Source organism: Ananas comosus, linkage group 9 (assembly GCF_001540865.1).
Source record: "Ananas comosus cultivar F153 linkage group 9, ASM154086v1, whole genome shotgun sequence".
Lineage (NCBI taxonomy): Eukaryota > Viridiplantae > Streptophyta > Magnoliopsida > Poales > Bromeliaceae > Ananas > Ananas comosus.
The window spans coordinates 11,832,747-11,857,632 of NC_033629.1; the positions used below are offsets into that span (position 1 = coordinate 11,832,747).

The 24,886-nt window shown below is 36.6% G+C and overlaps 4 protein-coding genes across 6 annotated transcripts; 3 read left to right on the forward strand and 1 right to left on the reverse strand.

Annotated features, from left to right (window-relative positions):
- Positions 4,367 to 6,433, reverse strand: LOC109714804 (1-aminocyclopropane-1-carboxylate oxidase homolog 1-like). Its single transcript, XM_020239510.1, is given in 5 exon segments — positions 4,367 to 4,618; positions 5,079 to 5,267; positions 5,269 to 5,343; positions 5,345 to 5,402; positions 6,363 to 6,433. Coding segments are annotated over 5 exon segments (645 nt in total).
- On the forward strand, positions 7,754 to 12,251 carry LOC109715253 (deacetoxyvindoline 4-hydroxylase-like). Its single transcript, XM_020240179.1, has 4 exons — positions 7,754 to 8,316; positions 10,725 to 11,046; positions 11,476 to 11,753; positions 12,037 to 12,251. Exons 1-3 carry the CDS (start codon positions 7,817 to 7,819, stop codon positions 11,725 to 11,727), a joined length of 1,074 nt encoding a protein of 357 aa, XP_020095768.1. The 5' UTR covers positions 7,754 to 7,816; the 3' UTR covers positions 11,728 to 11,753; positions 12,037 to 12,251.
- On the forward strand, positions 12,787 to 17,295 carry LOC109715251 (1-aminocyclopropane-1-carboxylate oxidase homolog 1-like). 3 transcript variants are annotated; one of them, XR_002217557.1, is made up of 4 exons: positions 12,787 to 13,327; positions 15,278 to 15,599; positions 16,163 to 16,627; positions 16,720 to 17,289. XR_002217557.1 is itself a non-coding variant. In XM_020240177.1 (4 exons), exons 1-3 carry the CDS (start codon positions 12,825 to 12,827, stop codon positions 16,412 to 16,414), a joined length of 1,077 nt encoding a protein of 358 aa, XP_020095766.1. In that variant the 5' UTR covers positions 12,787 to 12,824; the 3' UTR covers positions 16,415 to 16,440; positions 16,720 to 17,295. The 3 variants fall into 3 exon arrangements, 2 of the variants coding, with proteins under 2 accessions (XP_020095766.1, XP_020095765.1); XM_020240177.1 differs by having other exon boundaries at positions 16,163 to 16,440; positions 16,720 to 17,295; XM_020240176.1 differs by having other exon boundaries at positions 16,163 to 17,289.
- Positions 20,310 to 24,068, forward strand: LOC109715252 (1-aminocyclopropane-1-carboxylate oxidase homolog 1-like). The gene is made up of 4 exons (XM_020240178.1): positions 20,310 to 21,038; positions 22,249 to 22,570; positions 23,169 to 23,446; positions 23,845 to 24,068. Exons 1-3 carry the CDS (start codon positions 20,536 to 20,538, stop codon positions 23,418 to 23,420), a joined length of 1,077 nt encoding a protein of 358 aa, XP_020095767.1. The 5' UTR covers positions 20,310 to 20,535; the 3' UTR covers positions 23,421 to 23,446; positions 23,845 to 24,068.

Below are 24,886 nucleotides of genomic sequence, written 5' to 3' on the forward strand. Positions count from 1 at the left end.
TCTTCTTTTGGGATAAGAGTTAGGCCGACAATTAATTAATGTCTAAATTCTGTCCTAACGAATATCCCGCTTCATTACCTATCCATTTTCAAAGCCCCGTAGTGGGTGCTACGACGCATAGAAGTACTAATTAAGAAGGGCTTTCTTTTGGAAAGGCAGCACCAAAATCTCTAGAGGGGCGTGCCTCGTAAATTGGAAATCCATTTGTAAAAGTAAGAAGGAGGATTATGAATTAAGGAATTGGATTCGATGAACATGGCTTACTAATCAAATGGTGGTGGTGCTTTTTCATTGAACTCAATCTGCCCTGCAATAAGCTAGTTAGATCACTTTATTACTTCAGATGCGGGCCTTTACATGAGGGCAGAGCATTTGGACCCTATTCACAGTGGTGGAGAAGTGTGCTGTAGCGTCGTGATGTGTTCAAATGTGGAGCAACCTACACGCTTGGAAACGGCACGGATATTAGGATGTGGTCCGACATCTGGATAAGCGAAACTCCCCTCCGCACCCTCTTTCCCGATGTCTTCGCCCGCACAAGGAATAAGGAGGCCACTATCGCTCAATGCTGGAACCTTAACGGGTGGCGATGGCAGTACATCTGCCACTGCTCGGTAGGGTCTCTTTCAGCAGAATGCTGAAGACAAAAGCTGCTACTCATAGACTTGCTCCAACTCAGCCATCCTAGTCTCATGCCAGACGTGGTCAACTGGCGTTGGAACGCTAACCAACAGTTCTCCGTCAAATCTCTCTACCACTTTCTCATGGATACAGGCCTGAGAGATATGAGGAGTCAATTTATATGGAAACTAAAAATTCCTGCCAAGATTAAAAGTTTTCCTATGGTTGCTTCTTCGGAAGAGAATCCCCACTGCAGATAGACTACACAAACTTGGGTCGCTTCTGACACAACCCTGTGTCTTCGGTGCCATCCATTCGGAAAGCTGCGACCATCTAATGTGCTCGTGTGTATTTGTCCGCTTCCTTCTTCTCAGCGTTGAAGTGTTGGAGGCCCTCTTCGAGCCCTCGGATGACGTGCGAGACCTCTGGTCAAGATTGATCGAGTTAAACGACACCAAAAAGAGACTTTCCTCCCTGTCTCTTCTTTTAGCCATCTGGTGGGTAGTTTGGATGGAAAGGAACGACATTATCTTTCGCCAAACCCTCCCCAATCCTACCCGATGTTTGGAGCGAGTTTTGCTTCTGTCGGCCATCTAGAACGCACCCCTTTGATTTTATCTGATTTTTTCTTTCTTTCCTTTTTTGGCTCCTGACTCCCCTAAATTTTTTGTCTCTTTTACTCACTTTTTTTCCTCAAAAGCCTCGGCTGCTTCCATTTTGTAAGCTTAGTTCATCTTTCTAATGAATAAAGCTGATAGCTCGCTACCTATTTCTCAAAAAAAATAATAATAATAATAATTAATGTCCGGTTCTGCTTGGCAATAGCAACAAACATTTGGGACACATTTGATGACCTCTTATTTAAATTAGAAACATGAAAAAGAAAGATCAAAAAGCACTTCTTTAAGATCTTTCAAATCCTCCGATGCAGTCGATCTGGTCTTAAGATACATAGAGAAGATGAATCGGACCAAGTTTGCTAGGAATAGAGCCAATCGAGGCCTGTTTGAAGTAGGGGTGGCAATCCAGATCACTGCTTCTGGCGACCAGCTCGTGGTTTCGGCTGAAATCGATGCTCAGCAGATCGGCTGGTCGCTCAGTTAGTGTAAACAAGCCGAACACGAGCTGAATTTTTCAGTCGTTTATAACGAGCAAACACTACTAGTGTCAACTCGCCGTGTTCGGTCGGATACAGCTCGATTATATTTATTTTATATTAATATAATATATATATATATATATATTATATTCATATATATAAATATATAAATATATTTGCTTGTAAGTATATAATATATATTATTATTTTGTAGTTTGTAGCTCAGATTATTATTTTTTAATTTGTAGCCCAATTTAACAATAAAACCCAACTTATCAATAAAGAGGCCCATTTATATTTATAATTTCAACCGTTAGATTAAAATCTAATGGATAATATACAATTAACTTAAACTCATTCTTCTTTTAGGCTGCGTTTGGCTGCAGAATGATGATCCCAAGATTTTTTTTTTTTGTCCCTAGAATATCTCTTTATTCTAGAATGAAGAGAAATAAAAGTAATTTGTTGTTTGGTTTAAAATCAGCTTTTTTTTTTTTTGGAATAAGCAAAATGATGTTTGGTTAATTTTTTAAAATGAGAGAATAATAGTGATAAAAGTAGATTGAAATAATTTGAAATGACAAATTTGCCCTTATGTGTATCTCCATAATTTATAATATATTTAAAATATTTGTATAATTAACAAATAATGAACCTGCATGATTAAGAAAGTATCAGGAATACTATATATAACCGTAGAATTTTATGTAAGTAGTAGGACAATAATTTAATTTATATAACTGAAATATATAGTAGTAAATACTATAAAAACGCATTACGATGAGGTGAATTTATTCAAGATCTGCACAGGGAGGGGCGGATCGGCTGCCAATTGATGAGGATAAGAGGTAGATTTAGTTCATTCCCACACAGTTAATGCTGGTTTTGAGCTTCAGAGCAAAATTAGGTTGAATATTGAGTTAGTATGAAAGAGAAAAAAATCGACGGCATTGAATAGTGATAAGAATTAAGAAAAAGAAGAGGAATTAGGTGAGAGAACGGAGTTAAGAGAGATTTGAGGAGGAAAAAGAAGGCTTGCGGGGAACGTGACAAAGATGGAGAAGAATGGATAGGTGAGTTGGCGGAGAGGAGACTAAAGTTGCTCGGGTTTCGAGAAAACTTAATTTTTATCTCTACACCTACAATTCCCCCAGTTTAATCCCTATTCGAGGGATAAGGGGGGGAATTAAATTAACGGGTTATTCCATAAAAATTAGAAATAATATCTGTTTTGGCCGGGTTAAAACATAGCTTAGTATTTGAATAAATTAGAGGGATAAAATGATCTATTTCTTTTTTATCCCTCAACCAAACGCTGCCTTAAGCTCGACGAAGTTGAGATTCGTCAAGAGTGATGTGATTATAAATTTTTGTTTGACTTTTCCGCAGGTCCAAACTACAATACACAAATACAGCTATTGAAAACCAGATTAAATTATGAGGAAACTTCAAATACCCCTGTGGTTTCACACGTTCTTATTTTAATACACTGTGATTTAAAGTGTATTAAGTTAGTACCCTATGGTTTCGCACTATCTCACTTTAGTACTCTGTGGTTTCAAATGTATCAAGTTAGTATCCCGTGGACCTGTGGTTTCATTTTTGTATCAAGTTAGTACCATGTGGTTTAATATTTCGTTAAATTATATACCCCGAAATGAATAATAAAAGGAGAAAATTAAAACCACAGAGTACTAACTTGATACAAAAATGAAACCACAGGGTACTAAAGTAAGAAAGTGCGAAATTACAGGATACTGACTTGATACACTTGAAACCACAGGTACTAAAGTGAGAAAGTGCAAAACCACATGGGTCTTTGAAGTTTCCCCTTAAATTATTGAATTTGTTTAGTCAAGACCAAAGAACCCCTTGAAGGTGGATTCTGGCGCTTTGCGTGTTTGTGATTTTTGAAGAGATGGTCAAACAGGCTTAAGTAGATTGTGCCAAAAATGGAAAGAGAAATAAGTAGCTAATTGAGTAGTTTGTCAACAAAACCAGTATGTTTATATGAGAGTAGTAAGCGTTGTAACCAACACGCAATCCAATTGATTTGGTAGAGAAAATTTCATTTGCGTGCAAAATTTTATCGAGATGAGAGTACGTCAATTTGTCAACTAATTCTTGCTCATCTTCTTTTTTTATTTTTATTTTATTTATATTTATTTTTAAACGCATACTCCTTTAATAGGATTTGATTAACCTGATAAGAAAATCCAGAATAAGGTGGTTTACAATTAAACTACGCAATTTCACATTAAAAACTCAAATGGTGTAGAGGACCTTTTAACATTAGCATTTTGTGGCTTGTTTGCATCTGGAGGTTGCGGTTCTGATTTTAGAACATGTTGGATCAAATTTGGAATCTAAACTCAAAACCTTTTGATCAGATGTGTAGATCGAAACCCACCCTGAATACGACCAAAAATCGACGGCAGTGCAGATCAAAATCCAATCCAAAACTCAAATTTTACCAGGGCTAACCAATAACAATCTGAGGGCATTAATGTGAAAACACAACATACCGCAAGATCCTACTTTGAAGTTTTACCCCAAACTAGTAAAAAAGGTTCTCCCATTCACAAAAGAACACACCTACTCAACAGTAAGTTAATTATTTTTCATTTGTACAATACGGGTTCCATCTTACAATCTAAAATAGCTTAGAGCGGATCGTCCGTCGAGACCTTTGGAGTCGTAGTGCGAGACGAAATCTGTGAGCAAAATATCTTTGTACACAGGCGGATTTTCATCAGAAAGTAGTTCCTTGATGGGGCCATATAGCAGGGAAGATTGGTGGAGGTGCATGGTGAAGAAACATGCCACTGAAACTCTCGGGTCAATCTTGTTTGCGAGGACTCTATGCTCTACGCTTTTGAACTTGTCATTGGTCATCAACTGCTCACAGCAAAGATTCATGTGTAAGAAGAATTAAGAAAGATATTATGAGGGCAAACCAAGCCTCCAAAAGTTTAATCATCAAAAGTTGCATGATTTGCGGTAGCAACAAAAACAAATCAAAGTCTTTAGAAAGGTTATCATCTAAAAATGGTAGGATTTGGACTAGGCCACCTTGAGATACTTTACAGAGGTTGTTTGATCGCGCCAGAGCATCTGCAGAAGTGCTGTTTAAGTAAAACTGTTCAAAGTCCTAACAACTTTTTAGTTAAATTTATGCACCAGCTGAAAATAGAAGCCTCAAATAACAAATGGATACTAATATTTGAATTGCAAGTGAAGAAGCAATTGCAGGAGCCAATGACAAATGGGTACTAACATTTGAATTGGAAACATCACTAAGGGATTTTACGTAGAGCAGCGAGATAAAATGATCGATAGTTTACGTGGAAAAATTGACCTGTAGAAGATCACCAATGTTGACTAGCAAAGCACCTGCCACAGGGGGGACATCAATCCAGTGTTGCTGATAAAGAACTCGCAAGCCGCCCACCTGATCTTGTACAAGGATGGTAAGGAAATCGGGGTCGGAATGTTTACTTGTTCCGAGAGTGAGATTTGGCTCTGGGCATGGTGGGTAATAGTTCGCGGACAAGAGCATGCCCTTTTGCACACTCCATCTCTTCTAGATAATTGGAGGGAAGACCAAGGGATTCGGATAGCAAGCTCGAACAAAAGCTTACCTAATTGCCCGACATGATTTGAATACTTGAAAGTTACCTCTCTAACATTTCAAAAAAAGAGAATTTTGTTAGATTAGGTGCAGCTTCATTTCATGTGTCTTCAATTAAAAATCGATTTAGGATTAGAAACAGGTTATTACAAGCAAGATAAGCAGTTGCACTCCATCAACACATCAATAGTGGACTTATACATTAACATCGATATTGTGATGCACTCGTACATTGATGCATAAGCAAAAAGGTCCCATATAAAGTGATTTCGAGTTCGTAGGTTGAAGTAATGTTTTAAATCATAATGAACCAAGTTGATCCGTAAGTTAGATGATTACAAAGGGGTGGAACATCAAGCAAAAAATTTAAAGTGTATAGTCTATATACGTATATATATACAGAGAATCATGTTGTGCAAAGTATACATTCCAACTCTAAATATACACTGGTAAACATACTCTGTTGTTCAACAAATGGAACGGATTACATGGCACCAACTAAAAGCATGAGTTCTAGTAGTCATTGAAAAGTCCAAGGATAGATATTAGAATAGTATAACTTCTCTAAGGAAAGTAATTACTAATATGGGGAAATGAACTCAATACAATTCATTTGAAAGAACCACAGTTCAAACCAGCGGAACACCTCTATTTCAAAATGGAACAAGAAATTGCATCGAAAATGGCATTATTCAATCCTGGTGGAGAATCAAATATAACAATAACACACAGCTCATCCAAGAGAAACAAAAAATGTTCTATACAAGGAAAATCTTGTAAAAACAAACATTAAAATGTAGGTAAGAGATTTACTGCTCAGCAAGTACTATTACCTACATTTTAATGTTGAATCTGATTTACAGCAAAAGCTAAAAAAAGACTTGTTTCTACCGAATCGATCTTTTCAGTAACATGGTATATGGGACGAAAGCCAGCTCAATGAATCTCCTCGTTTCCTTCTTTTTATCTCTTCCATTTTACCATTTCCATAAAACACGTGATATAATTCACCTGATCTCCACCACGTAAACCACGACAGAGAGTGTTAATACTATTCCGACATTGTTGTTTCCTACCGACATTGTTGTTTCCTATCAGATCAATCTTTTCAGAGTTGTTTCCGACCGACGACTAGGCCCTCGACGCCGGCTTTGGTCGCGTCGAAGGTGCGAAGCTCCGCGAGCCGGGGCCGGTCGGCCGTCATGGTTCGGGTGCGACCGAGTCCAACGTGGACCCGGGAGCAGCTCAGGCTTGCCAATGAATTTTTTTAATAAATAATCCTATTAATTTTTATAATTATAAAAATAATTTTTTAAAAAAAATAATTATAAAAATAGACCTCTAAATGCGGTGAATGATTTACCGCATTCATAACTTCTCATTAGGAGTAGAAAAAAAATAAAAGCGACGACCTATTCACCGCTTTTACTATCGTAAAAATATAAAAAAAAATGAGAAAAAAAAATAAAGCGGTGAATAATTCATAGCTTTTAAAAGCGGTTAATCATTCACCGTTTTTATAAAATCATATTTATAAATAAAAATTTAACAGATCTATTTTTAAAATAAAATTTTAGAAAAAAGCTATTGCACTAAAAAATCCCTGGCCAATGTTACTAACGCTGGGGATGCAAATGGATGCGGATTTATTTCCCCGATCCGCCTCCAATTAGGCAATGAATGTGATATAAAAATAAGAAGAAAAAAAAAATATTTGTCCAAACTCCATCCTATTGAAAAGATCATTTTTCTTTGTCGTTTTTTCGGATTCGTCAAACACTAATTAAAAACTCGTGCTAGTTCTAACGTGTCCATACTAAATAAGAAAAAAAAGATAAAATAAAATTCAACTCACTAAAAAAATAGTAGATTTGTCCTATTTGCACACCTACCCGACATGGTAATAAAGACAAAAAAATACTTTATTATTTACGATAGAAACATTTCTATTCTTCTAAACAACTTTTATACTAATTTTAAAATTAAAATTTAGTAGTTAGCTTTTGTATTTTGACCTAATAATAAGTTTACAATAATCACAGTATGATTGATACTTAATCAAATAAAGATTTGATGCCACGTGAGTACACGAATTCTAGAGAATGGAGGGTCACACCGACTCACTTGGAAAAAAATATTTTATAAATTTTTTCTCTACAACTTTTTATTAATATTATCATAAAATTTTTATAATAATATATTAAAATTAAAGCGCCGATTTCAAAATAACTAATAATTTTTTAAAAAAAAAATATATATGAATAATGGTCAAAGTGACTAATAGTTGAGAGGACTTTTCCTGCAAAAATTTATCTAAAAAACGCCGGTCCGCCTCGGGCACGCGATGGGCCCCACACACTTCCTATATATATATATATATCAACTGCATGCAGCTAGACCCACGGATATACAAGCGTACTGATAATATATAGATCTCGTTCCACGAGTCCGCATAAACATAAAGCATGGCCGCATACTCCGAGTCCGAGCGCCTCGCCGAGCTCCGCGCCTTCGACGCGACCAAAGCCGGCGTCAAGGGGCTTGTCGACGCCGGGTTCACGACCATCCCCCGCTTCTTCGTCCACCCGGAAGTCGAGCCAACCTCCGGCTCGAATCTCCAAGTCCCCGTCGTCGACCTCGGCGGCGTCGCCTCCGGGGACCCCGCGCGGCGCGCGGCGGCGGCGGCGGCGGCGGGGCGCGCGGCGGAGGGGCTGGGGCTGTTCCACGTGGTGAACCACGGGGTGCCCCAGCAGGTTCTCGACGAAATGCTCGAGAGAGTGAGGGGGTTCCACGAGGAGGGGGTGGACGCGAAGGGGGAGTACTACACCCGGGACCTGAGCAGGAAGGTGGTGTACAATTGCAACTTCGACTTGTTCCGGACGCAGGCGGCGAATTGGCGGGACACGCTCTCCTTCTCGATGGCGCCGGATCCGCCGCGGCCCGAGGAGTTGCCGCTCGCCTGCAGGTAATTAACGCAGTTCGTGCCCCGCCCGAAAGATCGAACTAATAGAAAACGGTGCAGAAATAGTGACGTATTAGGCAGCGTTCGGTTAGGGAATAGAAATAGGAATAGACTCTTATCCCTTCCTTTATATCCAAACGTTAATTTTATATTCGAAAATAGTAGTTCTCGGTTATCTCCACTAACACCTTCATTTCCTATATAAAACTAGCTAAAATTGTTCTTATTCCTGAAAACAACCCAATTTTCATCCAAACATTATTTTTGTTATCCCCATATTTGTACATATCCCTGTAATAACTAACTCTTACTTATACACGAACCAAACGGTACCTAAGTTTTTGAAAACATATCATTATGTTACATATAATATCAAAGCAGGAGAGTAGGTTATTTAGTTAAGGGTGTGTTTGGTTCCACGTGAAACTGTGGAAAAAAGATTTTTGGTGAAAAAAGGATTTTATGTCGTTTAGTATTTGGTTTATAGAAAATAGTTTTTTTATGATTGTTGTTTGGTTAAAATGAAAAAAAAAAAAAAAAACTATTTAATATATTTTTTATTATATATTATATATTATTAATATACAAAAGTTATTATACTATATATATTATTATAGATTTTATAAATAAATAAATATAAAATATATTATACAATAAGTATATAATATTAATACATAATAGTATAGAGTCCGGCTATGTTGCTTCTAAAAACACCAAGCACTTGGTGCTTGTAAATTTTTTAACGTTAGATCTACGCCTTTGATCATTTTTACCCGTTAGATTATATTGTTCAACCAACCACCCACTCAACTCTAGGGGGGCCACATCATCATAATCGCACATTCCTTAATCCAAGAACCGAAAACTTATAAGTACCAATAACTTGATATATACTTTTAAAAGTATAGGAGCTTAATTCGTATAGCATATTATATTTAGTACCATAAAAAAATCACTATATATTTATATATAAAAATAATATATATATATAGAGAGAGAGAGAGAGAGAGAGTGTGTTGAGCTAGAATACTCTCAAAAGCACCAAAAGAATGGTGCTTCTGAGTTTTTAGTCATTGGATGGAGAGATGTAGGGTTGAGATGATAGTGGTAGGTGGTGGTAGGTAGAATAGTGTTTGATCCAAAGGTTATTACTAATCAAGGAGTAGATCCAAGGACTAAAAACTTAGAAGCAAGAGGTTTGTGTTTCTAANTACACACACATAATGAATAATGAATGAGCGAGAAAGTCCATGGGAGGGTCAGGTCCCTCGGTCCACTAGGTGAAGTGGACCGCATGTTAACATTCCTGCCCGGCGATTTTTCACCGTGTAAGGTTTTCGCTTTCCGCTCGATGTGAGCGGAAAACGAAAAGGGTTCTTTTTCTTAGAATCTGTAAAAAAAAATTTCCCAAAACTTTTTTACAGACAATCAAACAGCAGGAAAATAATTTTTCAACTGAAAGATATTTTTTGAAGCTATTTTTCGAGGATCCAAACGTCCCCTAAGCAATATCTTGGACTCATGAAAAAGTCGCAAGCTTAGACTTAGACATGAGCTGGAGTGTTGTCTAGCAAGATAAAATTTTAGATACAAATGCTATTGAAATCTAATTAAAAAATAGTTCTGAAATAGACTTAATAGTTTGAAAGTGGGTAATTTGTAAAGTTTTATTTTTTTAATAGTCAATATAATAAATAAATATAAAATTTTATCACATGAATTAATTCTATTTTTTAATAGTCAAATTCGTATGGTTTTTATCTTTATTTTTTTTAGTCCTTTCTATAATTTATTCTTATATTTTATTGCATCAATAATTATTTATTCTTCGGTTGCTTTTTTTTTATATAATTCATTTACTCTTTTTTTACTTTATTTATTTATTTATTTATTTTTATGAAATCGTTCCGCCGCAACGCGCGGATCCTTCACTAGTATACAAAATGCACAACAATCACATACTTCTCACCTGTTGTACAAAAGTATTTGCTTAAAAAGGGTAAAGATGTTTGAAGGCTCCCTCACTTATGGGAGATTCTGAGGTGGGCTCTCAACTTNTACTTCTCACCTGTTGTACAAAAGTATTTGCTTAAAAAGGGTAAAGATGTTTGAAGGCTCCCTCACTTATGGGAGATTCTGAGGTGGGCTCTCAACTTTAATATATAGTATTGACACCTCTTCTACTTTTGATCTTTTGCCACTTAAGTGAGTTCATCAATTAGATTAGGAATTTTATCAAATTCATAAGTGATTTCATGAAATTTAATGGTTTTGATCACTGCTTTAGCAAAGCTAATAGCTAACTGAGAATTTTTAACTCAAAGTCAAAGAAATTATTTTTACCAAAATATTTTGATTACATGATCAGTTTTGTCGCATGTAATTATGTTAACATGTTGAGATCTATGCAGGGACATAGCCTTCAAATACGCAAGCTACGTGCAGAAGCTGGGAACCGTCCTCTTAGAGCTGCTCTCTGAGTCACTTGGACTGAACCCTGATCACCTCATAAAAATGGAGTGTGCTGATGGACTCCGTTTTTTCATGCACTATTACCCTGCCTGTCCTGAACCTCACCTCACACTCGGCACGAGTAAACATTCCGATTCCGGTTTCATTACCATTCTTCTGCAAGATAGTCTCGGCGGTTTACAAGTCCTCCGTCAGAATCAGTGGCTCGATGTCCCTCCGGTGCCAGGATCGTTCATCGTTAACATGGGCGACCTTTTACAGGTGAATAAATGCATGTGCACGCGCGTCTATATATTTTTACGGGTCTCGATCTTTTATTTAGGGAATTTGTTGGTTAACTTGGCTCAGAATAATGATTCGTCGAGAGTGAAAGATAAAGGCGCATTAGTATATTTACATTCAGTACTCCCCGTCGCATTTTAGCTGCAGAACTTTCAATACGGAGAAGCTTGAGGGTGGCTAGAAGTTTTAGCTCTTTTGCACCTGAATTTTGAATATAATGGATAAAGTAATTATGTGCATGTTATATTCAAATTCCAGTTGTAGGATTACTGTTGTTCAAATCTTGCCCTTTACCAAAATTGAGTTGATGTGATGTAGCTACAATGATTAGATCATTTATTAGTAGGTGAAACATATATAGTTCTTATTTGGTTTCCTCACTAGTATAAATCTTCTTTGAACCTGCAGTTGGTCTCCAATGACAAGCTCAAGAGTGTTGAGCACAGGGTGGTTGCAAAGAGCTCTGGCCCCAGAATTTCTGTGGCAGGCTCCTTCAGCACAAGTCACGCTACATCCTCAAGGCTTTATGGCCCTATCAAGGAGTTAACTTCGCATAATAATCCTCCGCGTTATAAGGAAGTAACTTTGAAGGACTTCATCGCGCACTACAATCACAAAGGCCTGAATGGGAAGCCGGCGTTAGACCACTTCAAATTGTGATTCGGAGTCGAAAGTCCAGTTACAAGGTAACGTGGTCATATATACTTCATGAAAAATGCGAATTCCGTGCATGACACCCGATTAGTGACATTAACATAATAATCTTTTTATCGCTCGTTCGGTTTAAATGAAATTGTGAAACAAATGGTGGAGAAATGTATGGATAAGCTTCTTTTAACGAAAAGGGATCAATATATAAGCAATAACTACTCGATATACATATACAGTAAGATGTACTCTTTTTTTTTCTCTTCGTTTTTGGGGGAGAATTCGCAAGGCTAACATGTATTCTTTTTTTCTTCAATGCAGTGGAAAAGAGTGCTGAGCACAAGGTCTTATTGGAGATTATTACAATTAAAGGGATTATTATATGCATACTGTAATAAAATTGGCATCTATGTTACACATTGTTTACTGTAATAAAGGGATTATATACTTGTTGTACACAAGTATATGCGACTAATTGTTATGTAATAATTTGTTGGACCATATCAATATCTATATATATACTTATACATTATTTCTTCTAAAGTTGCCACATGATAATTATTTCTTCATTGTTGATTGTGGACTCTGTCCCGAACCAGCTCAAGTCCTTCATCTTTCTCTTCCTTCGGTTATTATCTTCGTTCATCAGTAAGATGAATTTTATTTCTTATTATTGTTTTTTCATCGTTGTTTTCTTCTTCTTTTTTTTTCGATGTTTTTCTTTTTTTTTAATTATTTATCTGCCGCATCGGCTGGTTACTACACTAGTGTTGTATAATATGTTAAGCTTTAGGTAAAAACCTAATGAAGATATCTAAACTATGTATTATTTTGATCAACTATTCAAACCTTTAGCTTTTTATTTGCTGTCGAATTTTTTTTATTTGTATTTGATTTTAGAATTTAAGTTAATTATTTATTTTTAAAAATTTTGTATATTTAAAGTCATAAAGTTTTTATCTAAGGCGCACACCACTAGGACACGTGTCAACGTAACAGGCACAGAAACGCCGCTCCGCCTCCGCCGCACGATAGGCACTACACAATTCCTATCAAGTGCGTATACATGCGTATTGATCTCGTTCCACGCGTCCGCATAAACATAAAGCATGGCCGCATACTCGGACTCCGAGCGCCTCGCCGAGCTCCGCGCCTTCGACGCGACCAAAGCCGGCGTCAAGGGGCTCGCCGACGCCGGCTTCACCTCCGTCCCCCGCTTCTTCGTCCACCCCGACCCCGACCTCGAGCGAACCCCCCGCGCGAATCTCCAAGTCCCCGTCGTCGACCTCGGCGGCGTCGCCGCCGACCCCGCACGGCGCGCAGCGGCGGCGGCGGCGGCGGGGGGCGCGGCGGAGGCGCTGGGGCTGTTCCACGTGGTGAACCACGGGGTGCCCCAGCAGGTGCTCGACGAAATGCTCGAGAGAGTGAGGGGGTTCCACGAGGAGGGGGTGGAGGTGAAGGGGGAGTACTACACCCGGGACCTGAGCAGGAAGGTGGTGTACAATTGCAACTTCGACTTGTTCCAGACGCAGGCGGCGAATTGGCGGGACACGCTCTCCTTCTCGATGGCGCCGGAGCCGCCGCGGCCCGAGGAGTTGCCCCTCGCCTGCAGGTAATTAACGCAGTTCGTGCCTCGCCCGAAAGATCGAACTAAAAGAAAACAAGTCAGAAATAGTGACGTACTTTAAAGCTTTTTGAAAACATATAAATTATTATTTTACATATAATATCAAAGCAGGAGAGTAGGTTATTTAGTTAAACCATCTCACGAAAAAGTTGCGAGCTTAGACATGAGCTGGAGTGTTCTCTAGCAAGATAAAATTTTAAACACAAATGCTATTGAAATCTAATTAATTAAAAAATAGTTCTGAAATAGACTTAATAGTTTGAAAGTGGGTAATTTGCAAAGTTTCATTTTTGGCTCTTGAAAAGTTGGACACATGACAAGTTGAACCTTTGAAAGTGTTTTTAATTTAATCTTTTATCTTTATTTACTATTAAAGATTTTTTTTTTTTTTGAGAGAGAGAGAGAGAAAGATAGCAAGCTACATGATTAATTTGTTTTTTAGAAACATAAAATAATTAGGTTTCAAATTTAGAACTTTAGGTACTAATTACCGAGCCCTTTAGCCAACTTTATTAGATACTATTAATTGTGTACATCTGATGCATTCGTGCACCAATAAAGCCATGATCCTATTACTCATTGAGTTGTAATCTTTTCTTGGATGGTTGAATTGCATGTATAAGATGGAAATTGATGGTGGGGTAAAAGAATAATTGGTGTATGGATGCACCAGAACTCAAGAAGCAGCTAGTATATTTTCCTATGAGCATTTCCATAGTTAGGAATAAGGAATATTGTCCTGTCCAACTTAAAAGTTCAAGGTTAGGACCACAGTAAAATGTAGAAAAAGAATTCAGAGACTATTAAGTAAAATTTAAATGAAAGTTCAGAGACTATGGGTGCGATTTAATCTTGTAAGAAGTAAGACTTGGCTGGAAAATGTTCTTCTTCCTTTTTCTTCTTTTTTTTTTTTTTTTTTTTTTTTGAGAATAGTAGTAGTAAGTTATCTGTTTCATTAAATTTTTTTAGAAATAAATTAAACTAGAAATGTGAAGCCACTGGGGTTCAAACTTAGGACTTACGGTACCAACCATTAGGTCATTAGCTAACTATGTTAGATAAGGTCGGTTTGGCAAAAAAATATATATTTAAATGCAGGAGATTCTTTTACGCCACAAATAGATCCTAGCCTCTAGTTTCAGCTCATTCAGTGGCTCTGAACCCAGCCATATATGTAGTGTGACCATATCCTAAGGAGGTGATTGAAAATTGACCGTCGCTAACGCAAATTGTAAAATACTTGATGGTTGATAATTTGGTATTTGAGGATCTAAGTTCGAAAAGTAGTTATTTTAAAAGTTCAATTAACCGACCGTCTCCAGAGCAAGTGTCGAAGGGCTTGGTAGTTGGTACCCGAGATCCAAGTTCGAATCCTAGTTGATTTACATTTCCAGTTAAGTTTATTTTTAAATGAAATAAATGAAGCGGGTAGCGTGCTACCTGTCTTTCAAAAAAAAAAAAAGTTCACCTAAGTTTATTTCTCCAAAATAAACAAAGTGATATCATGCTACCATTCTTTCTCCCTTTTTCCTTTTTAGAAAAGAACGTGACCCAACAATATACAAAATGCACAACAATCACCTACTTCTCACCTGTTGTACAAAAGTATTTGCTTAAAAAGGGTAAAGATGTTTGAAGGCTCCCTCACTTATGGGAGATTCTGAGGTGGGCTCTCAACTTTAATATATAGTATTGACACCTCTTCTACTTTTGATCTTTTGCCACTTAAGTGAGTTCATCAATTAGATTAGGAATTTTATCAAATTCATAAGTGATTTCATGAAATTTAATGGTTTTGATCACTGCTTTAGCAAAGCTAATAGCTAACTGAGAATTTTTAACTCAAAGTCAAAGAAATTATTTTTACCAAAATATTTTGATTACATGATCAGTTTTGTCGCATGTAATTATGTTAACATGTTGAGATCTATGCAGGGACATAGCCTTCAAATACGCAAGCTACGTGCAGAAGCTGGGAACCGTCCTCTTAGAGCTGCTCTCTGAGTCACTTGGACTGAACCCTGATCACCTCATAAAAATGGAGTGTGCTGATGGACTCCGTTTTTTCATGCACTATTACCCTGCCTGTCCTGAACCTCACCTCACACTCGGCACGAGTAAACATTCCGATTCCGGTTTCATTACCATTCTTCTGCAAGATAGTCTCGGCGGTTTACAAGTCCTCCGTCAGAATCAGTGGCTCGACGTCCCTCCGGTGCCAGGATCGTTCATCGTTAACATTGGTGACCTTTTACAGGTGAATAAATGTGCACGCGCGTCTATATATTTTTACGGGCCTCAATCTTTTATTTAGAGAATTTGTTGGTTTACTTGGCGCACAATAACGATTCGTTGAGAGTGAAAGATAAAGGTGCATTAGTATATTTACATTCAGTACTCCCCCTCGTATTTTAGCCGCAGAACTTTCCATGCCGAGAAGCTTGAGGGTGGCTAGAAGTTTTAGCTCTTTTGCATCTGAATTTTGAATATAATGGATAAAGTTTTTTTCTTTTTCCCCTCAAATTCAGAACCTGTTATTTTGATCGACCATAGACCTAAAGCTACTCCATAATAAATAAGTAATTCTGTACATGTTTATATTCAAATTCCAGTCGTAGGATTACAGTTGTTCAAATCTTGCCCTTACCAAAATTGAGTTGATGTGATGTAGCTACAATTATTAGATCATTTATTAGTAGATGAAACGTATCTTTGATTTATCCTTTATTATTTGAATTTCTTTTCATATTGCAATCAGTGTATATATATATATTCTTATTTTGGTTTCCTCACTAGTATGAATCTTCTTTAAACCTGCAGTTGATCTCCAATGACAAGTTCAAAAGTGTTGAGCACAGGGTGCTTGCAAATAGCTCTGGCCCCAGAATTTCTGTGGCATGCTCCTTCAGCACAAATCGCGCCACATCTACAAGGCTCTACGGCCCTCTCAACGAGTTAACTTCGCATAATAATCCACCGCGTTATAAGGAAGTAACTATGACGGACTTCCTCGCACACTTCAATCGCAAAGGCCTGGATGGGCGGTCGGCGTTAGACCACTACAAATTGTGATTTAGGGTCAAAAGTCGAATTACAAGGTAACGTGGTCATACTTCACGAAAAATGCGAATTAATTCCGTGACACCCGATTAGTGACATTAACATAACAATCTTTTTGTCGCTCGTTCGGTTTAAACGAAATTGTGAAACAAATGGCGGAGAAATGAATGGATAAGCTTCTTTTAATGAGAAGGGATATATCAATAAGCAATAACTCCATTTACAGTAAGATGTACTCTTTTTTTTCTTTTCTTTTTTTGGGGGGAGAATTTGCAATTTGCAAGGGTAACATGTATTTTCTTTTCTTCAATGCACAGTTGAAAAGAGTGCTGAGAACAAGGTCTTGAAAGATACAACTCTCTCTCTCTCTTATATAGAACACTCTAGAATGCTCTAGAAACAAGTGTTCTTTCTACTTGCTAATAGAACACTCTAGAGTGCTCTAGAAACAAGTGTTCTTTCTACTTGCTAATAGAACACTCTAGAGTACTTTAGAAATAAGTACTCTTTCTCTTTATAGAACATTCTAGAAATAAGTACTCTCTGCTTGCTAATAGAGCACTTTAAAAAGTTCTAGAAATAAGTGCTCTAGAATATTCTAGAGTACTCATGTAAGTAAATTGGAGGCCTATAAATAGGTGTGAGGCATCCACACCAAGTGTATGTGTGAGAGTGTAGAGTGAGATGAAATAGTGAAGTAAGGTGCGAGGGGTGTGTGAGAGGAAGTAGTGTGAGTTAGTGTGTGAGCCTTGTAGTCCTTTGAGCGTATGTATTAGTGAGTGTGTGTGTTAGAATAATTTGTGTGTGAGTTACTTTGTATGTAATAAAGAAAGTTTTATTATTAATTTGGTACGTCAATACTCAGGGTAACGTTTGGTTCGGTTTTATTATTAGTTGGTACGTCAATACTCAGGGTAGCGTTTGGTTCGAGTATAAGCAAAAACTAGCTATTACAGGGATATGTACAAGTATGGGGATAAGAAAAATAGCGTTTTGATGAAAATTGGGTTGTTCCCGGGCCGGGGATAAGAAAAATAGCGTTTGGGTAGATAATATAAAATAAGAAAAATAGTTGGTAGTTTTATATAAAAAATGAAGGTGTTGGTGGGAATAGTTATATTGGATTATTATAGATAACCGATAACTACTATTCTCGGGCAAAAAATTAGCGTTTGGGTATAAAGGGGATAAAGGGTTATCCCTATCCCTATTCCCTATCCAAATGGTGCCGTAACAGGTCTTATTGGAGATTTTAATTAAGGGATTATATGCATACTGTTAACAAAATTGGCATCTATATTATACACTATGTATTGAAAAATTTGGTCACTTGTTGTACAAAAGTATATGCTACGGTTGTTATGTGATTACTTGTTGTACCATATGTTGTATAATATGTTTAGTTTTACGTAAAAACGTAATGTATTTATCTGAACTATTCAAACTTTTAAATTTTTGATTTGTTGTCCAATTTGTTAATTTGTATTTGATTTTAGAATTTAAGTTAATTATTTATTTTTAAAAAATTTGCATATCTATTTCATCTTCTTCTCTACATTAAAGCAGGGTTTGGGGGACCAAAGGGTGACATGTGTCTTCCCAAACCCCCTTTTACTCCCTCTCCCTCTCTCTCTCTCTCTCTCTCTATATATATATATATATATATTTCTTCTTCTCTCTACATTAAAGGAGGGTTCAGGGGGACCAAATGGTGACACGTGTCTCCCCAAATCCCTCTTTACTCTCTCTCCCTGTGTGTGAGTATATATATATATATATAGTATAGAGAGAGAGAGAGAAGAGAGAGAGAGAGAGAGAGAGCGAGAGAGAGAGAGAGAGAGAGAGAGAGAGGGAGTAGAAGCCAGTTGCGGAGTAGAATAACTATCGATAGCAAGACGGGCTCTGTTGCCATCTATTGTTTCGATGATGGAGCTCTCCAATCGATGATCAGGCCCCTGTTGACATGATCTATACACTCAAAGTGTTTAGAAATCAAATTCAAATCTTTCGAACATTATTTGTTTAATGACAAAGCGGTATTCAAAATTTTATATTTTAATGATCGATATGAGGCGATTTTCTCGTTAACGGCGTAAAGATATTTAAATCAATTGAATTTTTGTTAGAAAATTTTTTAAAGACTATTTTAAACAAGAGTCTATACTCTTGACTTGATTTACAAAATCCTATCATCATTTTTAAGAATATTATTTTTAGCCGTTCATTTTTGTGTCCACTCGATGGCATAAGAGAACAATATTGAAAATGTATGAATTTTGATTTTAAACATTTTAAGTGATATAGATCATATCAACTATGGGCGATCGTACGATTTGTGAGGCTTCCATCCACGAAAACAAATGTGGTGGCAATGGAACCCAAGTTGCTAATTGATGTTATTCTAGCTCAAACTCTATATATATATTTATAGATCATATATATTATGACGAAATTTTATAGATCATATTTATTTTCGATGGTAAGAGATCACATTTAAGTTGATTATACAGATTCATTTATATTTTAGCCGTTCATTTTTGGTCCACTCGATGGATGAAGAGACATATTGAAATGTATGAATTTATTTACTAAAATTTTAAGTGATATAGATCATAATTTCAGACGATGCGCGGATTGGGGCTCCATCACGAAAACAAATGGGTGCAATGGAACCGTTTGCTATTGTAGTATTCTAGCCTCAACTCTAATATATATATATATATAGATCATCATATATTATCATATGAGTCATTTTATATAGATCATATCTATTTTCGATGGATAAGAGATCACATTTTAAGTGTATATAGATCATATTATATTTTAGCCGTCTCATTTTGTGTCACCTCGATCGGATAAAAAAAAGAAACAATATTTGAAAAATGTATGAAATGATTTCTAACCATTTTAAAGTGATATAGATCATTCACGATGCCGAGGCGATTTGGAGCAAGCTCCATCCATCGATAAACAAAATGGGGCAATGGAAACGTTTCACTATGATGATAGTTTTCTAGCATCAACTGCTATAGTATATATATATAGATTCATATATATATTATAGATCATATTTTATAAGATCATCATTATTTCTCGATGGAATAACGAGGTATCTAAATTTAGATGAATAGATGCATATTATTATTTTAGCCCGTTCATTTTGTCGTCCACTCGAATGGATAAGAGAACAATATGAAAATGTATGAAATTTGTCTTTCTAACATTTTAAGTGATATAAGATCAATATATCAAAGATGCCGATCGTCCGAATTTTGGAGGCTCCAGTCATCGAAAACAAATGGTTGGAATGGAACCCGTTGCTATTGTAGTATTCTAGCTCAATCTATATATAGTATATATATATATAATTCTATATCAAAATTTAAAATTTTGATACTTTCAAATTTTAAAATTTAAATTATTTATTTTCAAATTTTAAACTTCAAATTTTAAATCTCTAAACTCTATGAAATTAATTAATTAATTTTATTAATAATATATATAATAAATTGCATAATAAAATCTATCCTGATAGATGTAATTTAAATCACGTAAAATATCGCTGTATAAAAAAAAAATACAATATTTAAATTTTAGGAGTTAATATAGTGTATTTCTGTGTATATATAATTAATATTATTAAATAATTTCTTTTACAACTTTATTTTTTTTCTATTTATTGATTGTTTTTTTTAAATTATTTTGATAGATTTATCTCAAATGATTTTCATATAAATATTTATAAAATAAATTGTTATATAAATTTACTTTACGCATATATCAATTTTAATAACTTGTATTTAAATAAATTTTATCGATTAAATTATTTTTATATAACTTTTAGTTAATTAATAATTAAACTTATAAAACTATATAAAAATATTAAAAAAATAAAATTTATTATAAAAATATTTTTATATCCGCGCGTGTACTTCACTAGTTAAGTCATAAAGTTTTTGTCTAATGCGCACACCATCAGGACACGTGTCAACTAACATCCACAGAAACGCAGCTCCGCCTCCGCCACACGAGAAGCACTACACAGTACACACTTCCTATCAACTACATGCGGACACACGTGTGCGTATACATGCGTATTGATCTCGTTCCACGCGTCCGCATAAACATAAAGCATGGCCGCATACTCCGACTCCGAGCGCCTCGCCGAGCTCCGCGCCTTCGACGCGACCAAAGCCGGCGTCAAGGGCCTTGTCGACGCCGGCTTTACCTCCATCCCCCGCTTCTTCGTCCACCCGGACCTCGACCTCGAGCGAACCCCCGGCGCGAATTTCCGAGTCCCCGTCGTCGACCTCGGCGGCGTCGCCGCCGACCCCGCGCGGCGCGCGGCGGCCGCGGCGGAGGCGGGGCGCGCGGCGGAGGAGCTGGGGCTGTTCCACGTGGTGAACCACGGGGTGCCCCAGCAGGTGCTCGACGAAATGCTCCAGAGAGTGAGGGGGTTCCACGAGGACGGGGTGGAGGTGAAGGGTGAGTACTACACCCGGGACCAGAGCAGGAAGGTGGTGTACAATAGCAATTTCGACTTGTACCAGGCGCCGGCGGCCAATTGGCGGGACACGCTTTTCTGCTCGATGGCGCCGGAACCGCCGCGGCCCGAGGAGTTGCCGCTCGCCTGCAGGTAACGCAGTTCGTGCCCCGCCCGAAAGATCGAACTAATAGAAAACGGTGCAGAAATAGTGCCATACTTGTCCTTCTTTGAAAGAGAAAAGATAACAAGTTACCTGTTTCATCTATTTTTAAGAAATATGAAGCAATTAGATTTCAAACCACGATCCTATTACTCATTGAGTTGCAATCTTTTCTCAATTTGAACTTTGGATGGTTGGATTGCATGTATAAGATGGAAATTGATGGTGGGTTGAAATAATAATTGGTGTTTGGATGCATCAGAACTCAGTTTTCCTGTGAGCATTCCCAAAAGTTAGTTTGTCCAACTTAGAAGTTCAAGATTAGGACCAAAGTAAAATGTAGATAACAAATTCAGAGACTATTAAATAAAATTTAAATAGAAGTTCGGAGACTATGGGTGCGATTTATCCTTCTAAAAAGTAAGACTTGTCAGGAGAGAAAGATAGTAAACTACTTACTTCATTTAATTTTCTAGAAATGAATTGAGCTAGAAATGTGAAGCCATTGGACTTCAAACTTAGGTTCTCAAGTACCAATCTTCAAACCCTTAGCTAACTGTGTTGGGTACGATCGGTTTGGCAGGAAAATATTCAAATGTAAGAGATTCTTCTATGCCACAAACAGATCGTAGCCCTTAGTTTTAGCCCATTCAGTGGCCCTAAAATCCGGCCATATATGCAGTACAACCATATCCGAAGAAGGTGGCCTAACACTGATCGCTTTTAACGTATGTGACAAAATGCTTGATAATTGATAATTTGGTATTTAAGGTTGTAGGTTTAATGACTAGTTACTTCACATTTTCAGCTAAGTTCTCTCTCGCTCTCGAAGAAAAAAAGAACAAAGTGGCCCATCAATATCCAAAAATACATGTACAACAATCACCTACTTCTCACCGGTTGTACAAAAGTAGGGGTAAAGATGTTTGCGATAGTATTGATCTCTTTAATATATAGTATTGACACCTCTTCAACTTTTGATCTTTTGCCGATTAAGTGAGTTTATCAACTAGATTAGGATTTTATCAAATTCATAAGTGATTTCATGAAATTTAATGGTTTTGATCACTTTTTACCAAATTAAATAGCTAACAGAGAACTTTTAACTCAAGTCAAAGAAATTGTTTTTACCAAAATATTTTGATTATGCGAGGTTGGTGACATGTACTTATGTTAATAAATATGTTGGAATCTATGCAGGGACATAACCTTCAAATACACAAGCTACATGCAGAAGTTGGGAACCATCCTGTTAGAGCTGCTCTCTGAGGCACTTGGATTGAACCCTAATCACCTAATAGAAATGGAGTGCGCCAATGGAGTCAGTGTTTTGATGCACTATTACCCTGCTTGTCCTGAACCTCACCTCACACTCGGCACGAGTAAACATTCTGATTCCAGTTTCATTACCATTCTTCTGCAAGATAGTCTCGGCGGTTTACAAGTCCTCCATCAGAATCAGTGGCTCAACATCCCTCCAGTGCCCGGATCGCTTGTCGTTAATGTCGGCGACCTTTTACAGGTAAATAAATGTGCACGCGCGTCTACATATTGGTCTGCATTGATATTTTTACAAGCCTCTATCTTTTATGTGGGGAATTTGTATGTTAATTTAGGTGACGATAACAATTCGTCAAGAGTGAAATATAAAGGTGCATTAGTATATTCACATTTAGTACTCCCCCTCGTATAGTCGTATTTTAGCTGTAGAACTTTAAATGGCTGAAAATATCGAAAGTGGCTAGAAGTTTTAGCTCTTTTGCACTTGAATTTGAATATAATGGAGAAGTTTTTTTTTGTCTTCCTGAAACTCTGAACCTCATATTCTGATATGTTTATATTCAAATTCCAGTAGCAAGATTACAGTTGTACAAATCTTGCCCTCTCCACAATTGAGTTGATGGCATGTAAAAGCTATAATCAGCCTCTATTCTAAACCGATTAGAATATTTAGTCTTTTTCCTAGTACTTAAACATATATTATTAGATCATATATTAGTAGATGAGACATAGCTCTGATTTATCCTTTATTATTTCAATTTCTTATCATATTGCAAATCAGTGTATATATATTCTTATTTTGGTTTCCTCACTAGCACAAATCTTCGTTGAACCTGCAGTTGATCTCCAATGACAAGTTCAAGAGTGTTGAGCACAGGGTGCTTGCAAAGAGCTCTGGCCCCAGAATTTCTGTGGCATGCTTCTTAAGCACATATCGCGCCACATCTACAAGGCTCTACGGCCCTCTCAGGGAGTTAACTTCGCATAATAATCCACTGCGTTATAAGGAAGTTACTATGAAGGACTTCCTCACGCACTACAATCGCAAAGGCCTGGATGGGCGGTCGGCGTTAGACCACTTCAGATTGTGATTCAGGGTTGAAAGTTGAGTTACAAGGTAACGTGGTGATACTTTACGAAAAATGTGAATTCCATGACATTAACATAATTATCTTTTTATCGCTCGTTCGGTTTAAACCAAATTGTGACACAACTAGTGGAGAAAAGCATGGATTAGCCTCTTTTAATGAAAAGAAGGGCTTGGTGGTTGGCACCGAGGTTCTAAGTTCGAATTCTAGTTGATTCACATTTCCAGCTAAGTTTATTTCTAAATGAAATAAACAAAGCGGGTAGCGTGATATCTATTTCTCTCAAAAAAAAAAAAAAAAAAACTTCTTTTAATGAAAAGGGATCAATAAACAGTAACTCCCTTTATTATAGTAAGATGCACTTTTTCTTTTTTTTTTTGTTCCTTTGAGAATTTGCAAGGCTAACTTGTATTTTTCTTTTTTTCAGTGCACAGTTCAAAAGATTGCTGAGCACAAGGTCGTCTTGGATAGTTTTATTAAATGAATTATTAGCATACTGAAACAAAATTGGCATTTATGTTATACACTATTTGTTCGAAAATATGGTCGCTTGTTGTACAAAAATACCCGTGACAGTTATTTTGATCACCTTTTGTACCATATATTGTACAATACGAAGCTTATTTAAACTGTGCGTCATTTTGAATCAAATTATTCAATTTTTTAAAAATTTGATTTGATATTAAATTTTTTAATTTCTTTGTGTTCTAAATTTATAGCCGCAAAAATTGCGCGCCTATAAAAATAAATGACGTATTTAAATTTTAAAGTCAAAATACTGTTCAATTCAAATTAGACAAATTGAAAGGTCGGATAGTAAAATTTTTTTGTTTAAAAAAATTAGATACTCAATTCAAAATAACTAATAGTTCAAATAATTTTGTATGTTTTGATATTTGAGTTATTCTAATTAACTAAAAAGAAAACTTGTTACGCCTAATAATAATTCTATTAAATTTAATAATCCTATCTAAATATTGATAGTTGCCATGAATTTCTTTTTTTCCCTGGCTCAAAAAAGAATTTTTTTTTTTTCACAATTTAAACTTAAAATTTAAATTTAATATTCTTATGGTCATCAGCACAAAAAAAAAAAAAAAAAACCATGAATCAAATGATCCAACGGCTGAAACTAGTCTTCAACTTGTCACGATCATCACTCCACAAAGTCCATAAATTTCAAAAATTTCAAATTAGAAATTAAATAAAAAAAAAAACAAAAAGTACCTTTCAACAAGTTGGTCCCCAAAAGTGAGAATTAACCGCACGCATGAAAAATATATACGGCGAACAGACGTACGTTCCGAGATGCGTTTATGGGGATGACCAACGGTGGACAAAGACGGTCTCATATGAATATTATGCGGAGCTCGTATAGGAGTTGCCCCGCGAGTAGACCTTTCTCATTAGCGTCCACGACCCGTATAGCCCGTAGGCAGAGAGGCGGTGGTGTTTCGGAAATTCCTGCG

What these genes read in the sequence shown, in the direction of transcription:
- LOC109715253 (XM_020240179.1), top strand. Translation starts at nt 7,817, where the DNA reads ATGGCCGCATACTCCGAGTCCGAGCGCCTCGCCGAGCTCCGCGCCTTC. An exon ending in GAGTTGCCGCTCGCCTGCAG is followed by an intron (nt 8,317 to 10,724) that starts GTAATTAACGCA and finishes AGATCTATGCAG; the next exon opens with GGACATAGCCTTCAAATACG. An exon ending in ACATGGGCGACCTTTTACAG is followed by an intron (nt 11,047 to 11,475) that starts GTGAATAAATGC and finishes TTGAACCTGCAG; the next exon opens with TTGGTCTCCAATGACAAGCT.
- LOC109715251 (XM_020240177.1), top strand. Translation starts at nt 12,825, where the DNA reads ATGGCCGCATACTCGGACTCCGAGCGCCTCGCCGAGCTCCGCGCCTTC. An exon ending in GAGTTGCCCCTCGCCTGCAG is followed by an intron (nt 13,328 to 15,277) that starts GTAATTAACGCA and finishes AGATCTATGCAG; the next exon opens with GGACATAGCCTTCAAATACG. An exon ending in ACATTGGTGACCTTTTACAG is followed by an intron (nt 15,600 to 16,162) that starts GTGAATAAATGT and finishes TTAAACCTGCAG; the next exon opens with TTGATCTCCAATGACAAGTT.
- LOC109715252 (XM_020240178.1), top strand. Translation starts at nt 20,536, where the DNA reads ATGGCCGCATACTCCGACTCCGAGCGCCTCGCCGAGCTCCGCGCCTTC. An exon ending in GAGTTGCCGCTCGCCTGCAG is followed by an intron (nt 21,039 to 22,248) that starts GTAACGCAGTTC and finishes GAATCTATGCAG; the next exon opens with GGACATAACCTTCAAATACA. An exon ending in ATGTCGGCGACCTTTTACAG is followed by an intron (nt 22,571 to 23,168) that starts GTAAATAAATGT and finishes TTGAACCTGCAG; the next exon opens with TTGATCTCCAATGACAAGTT.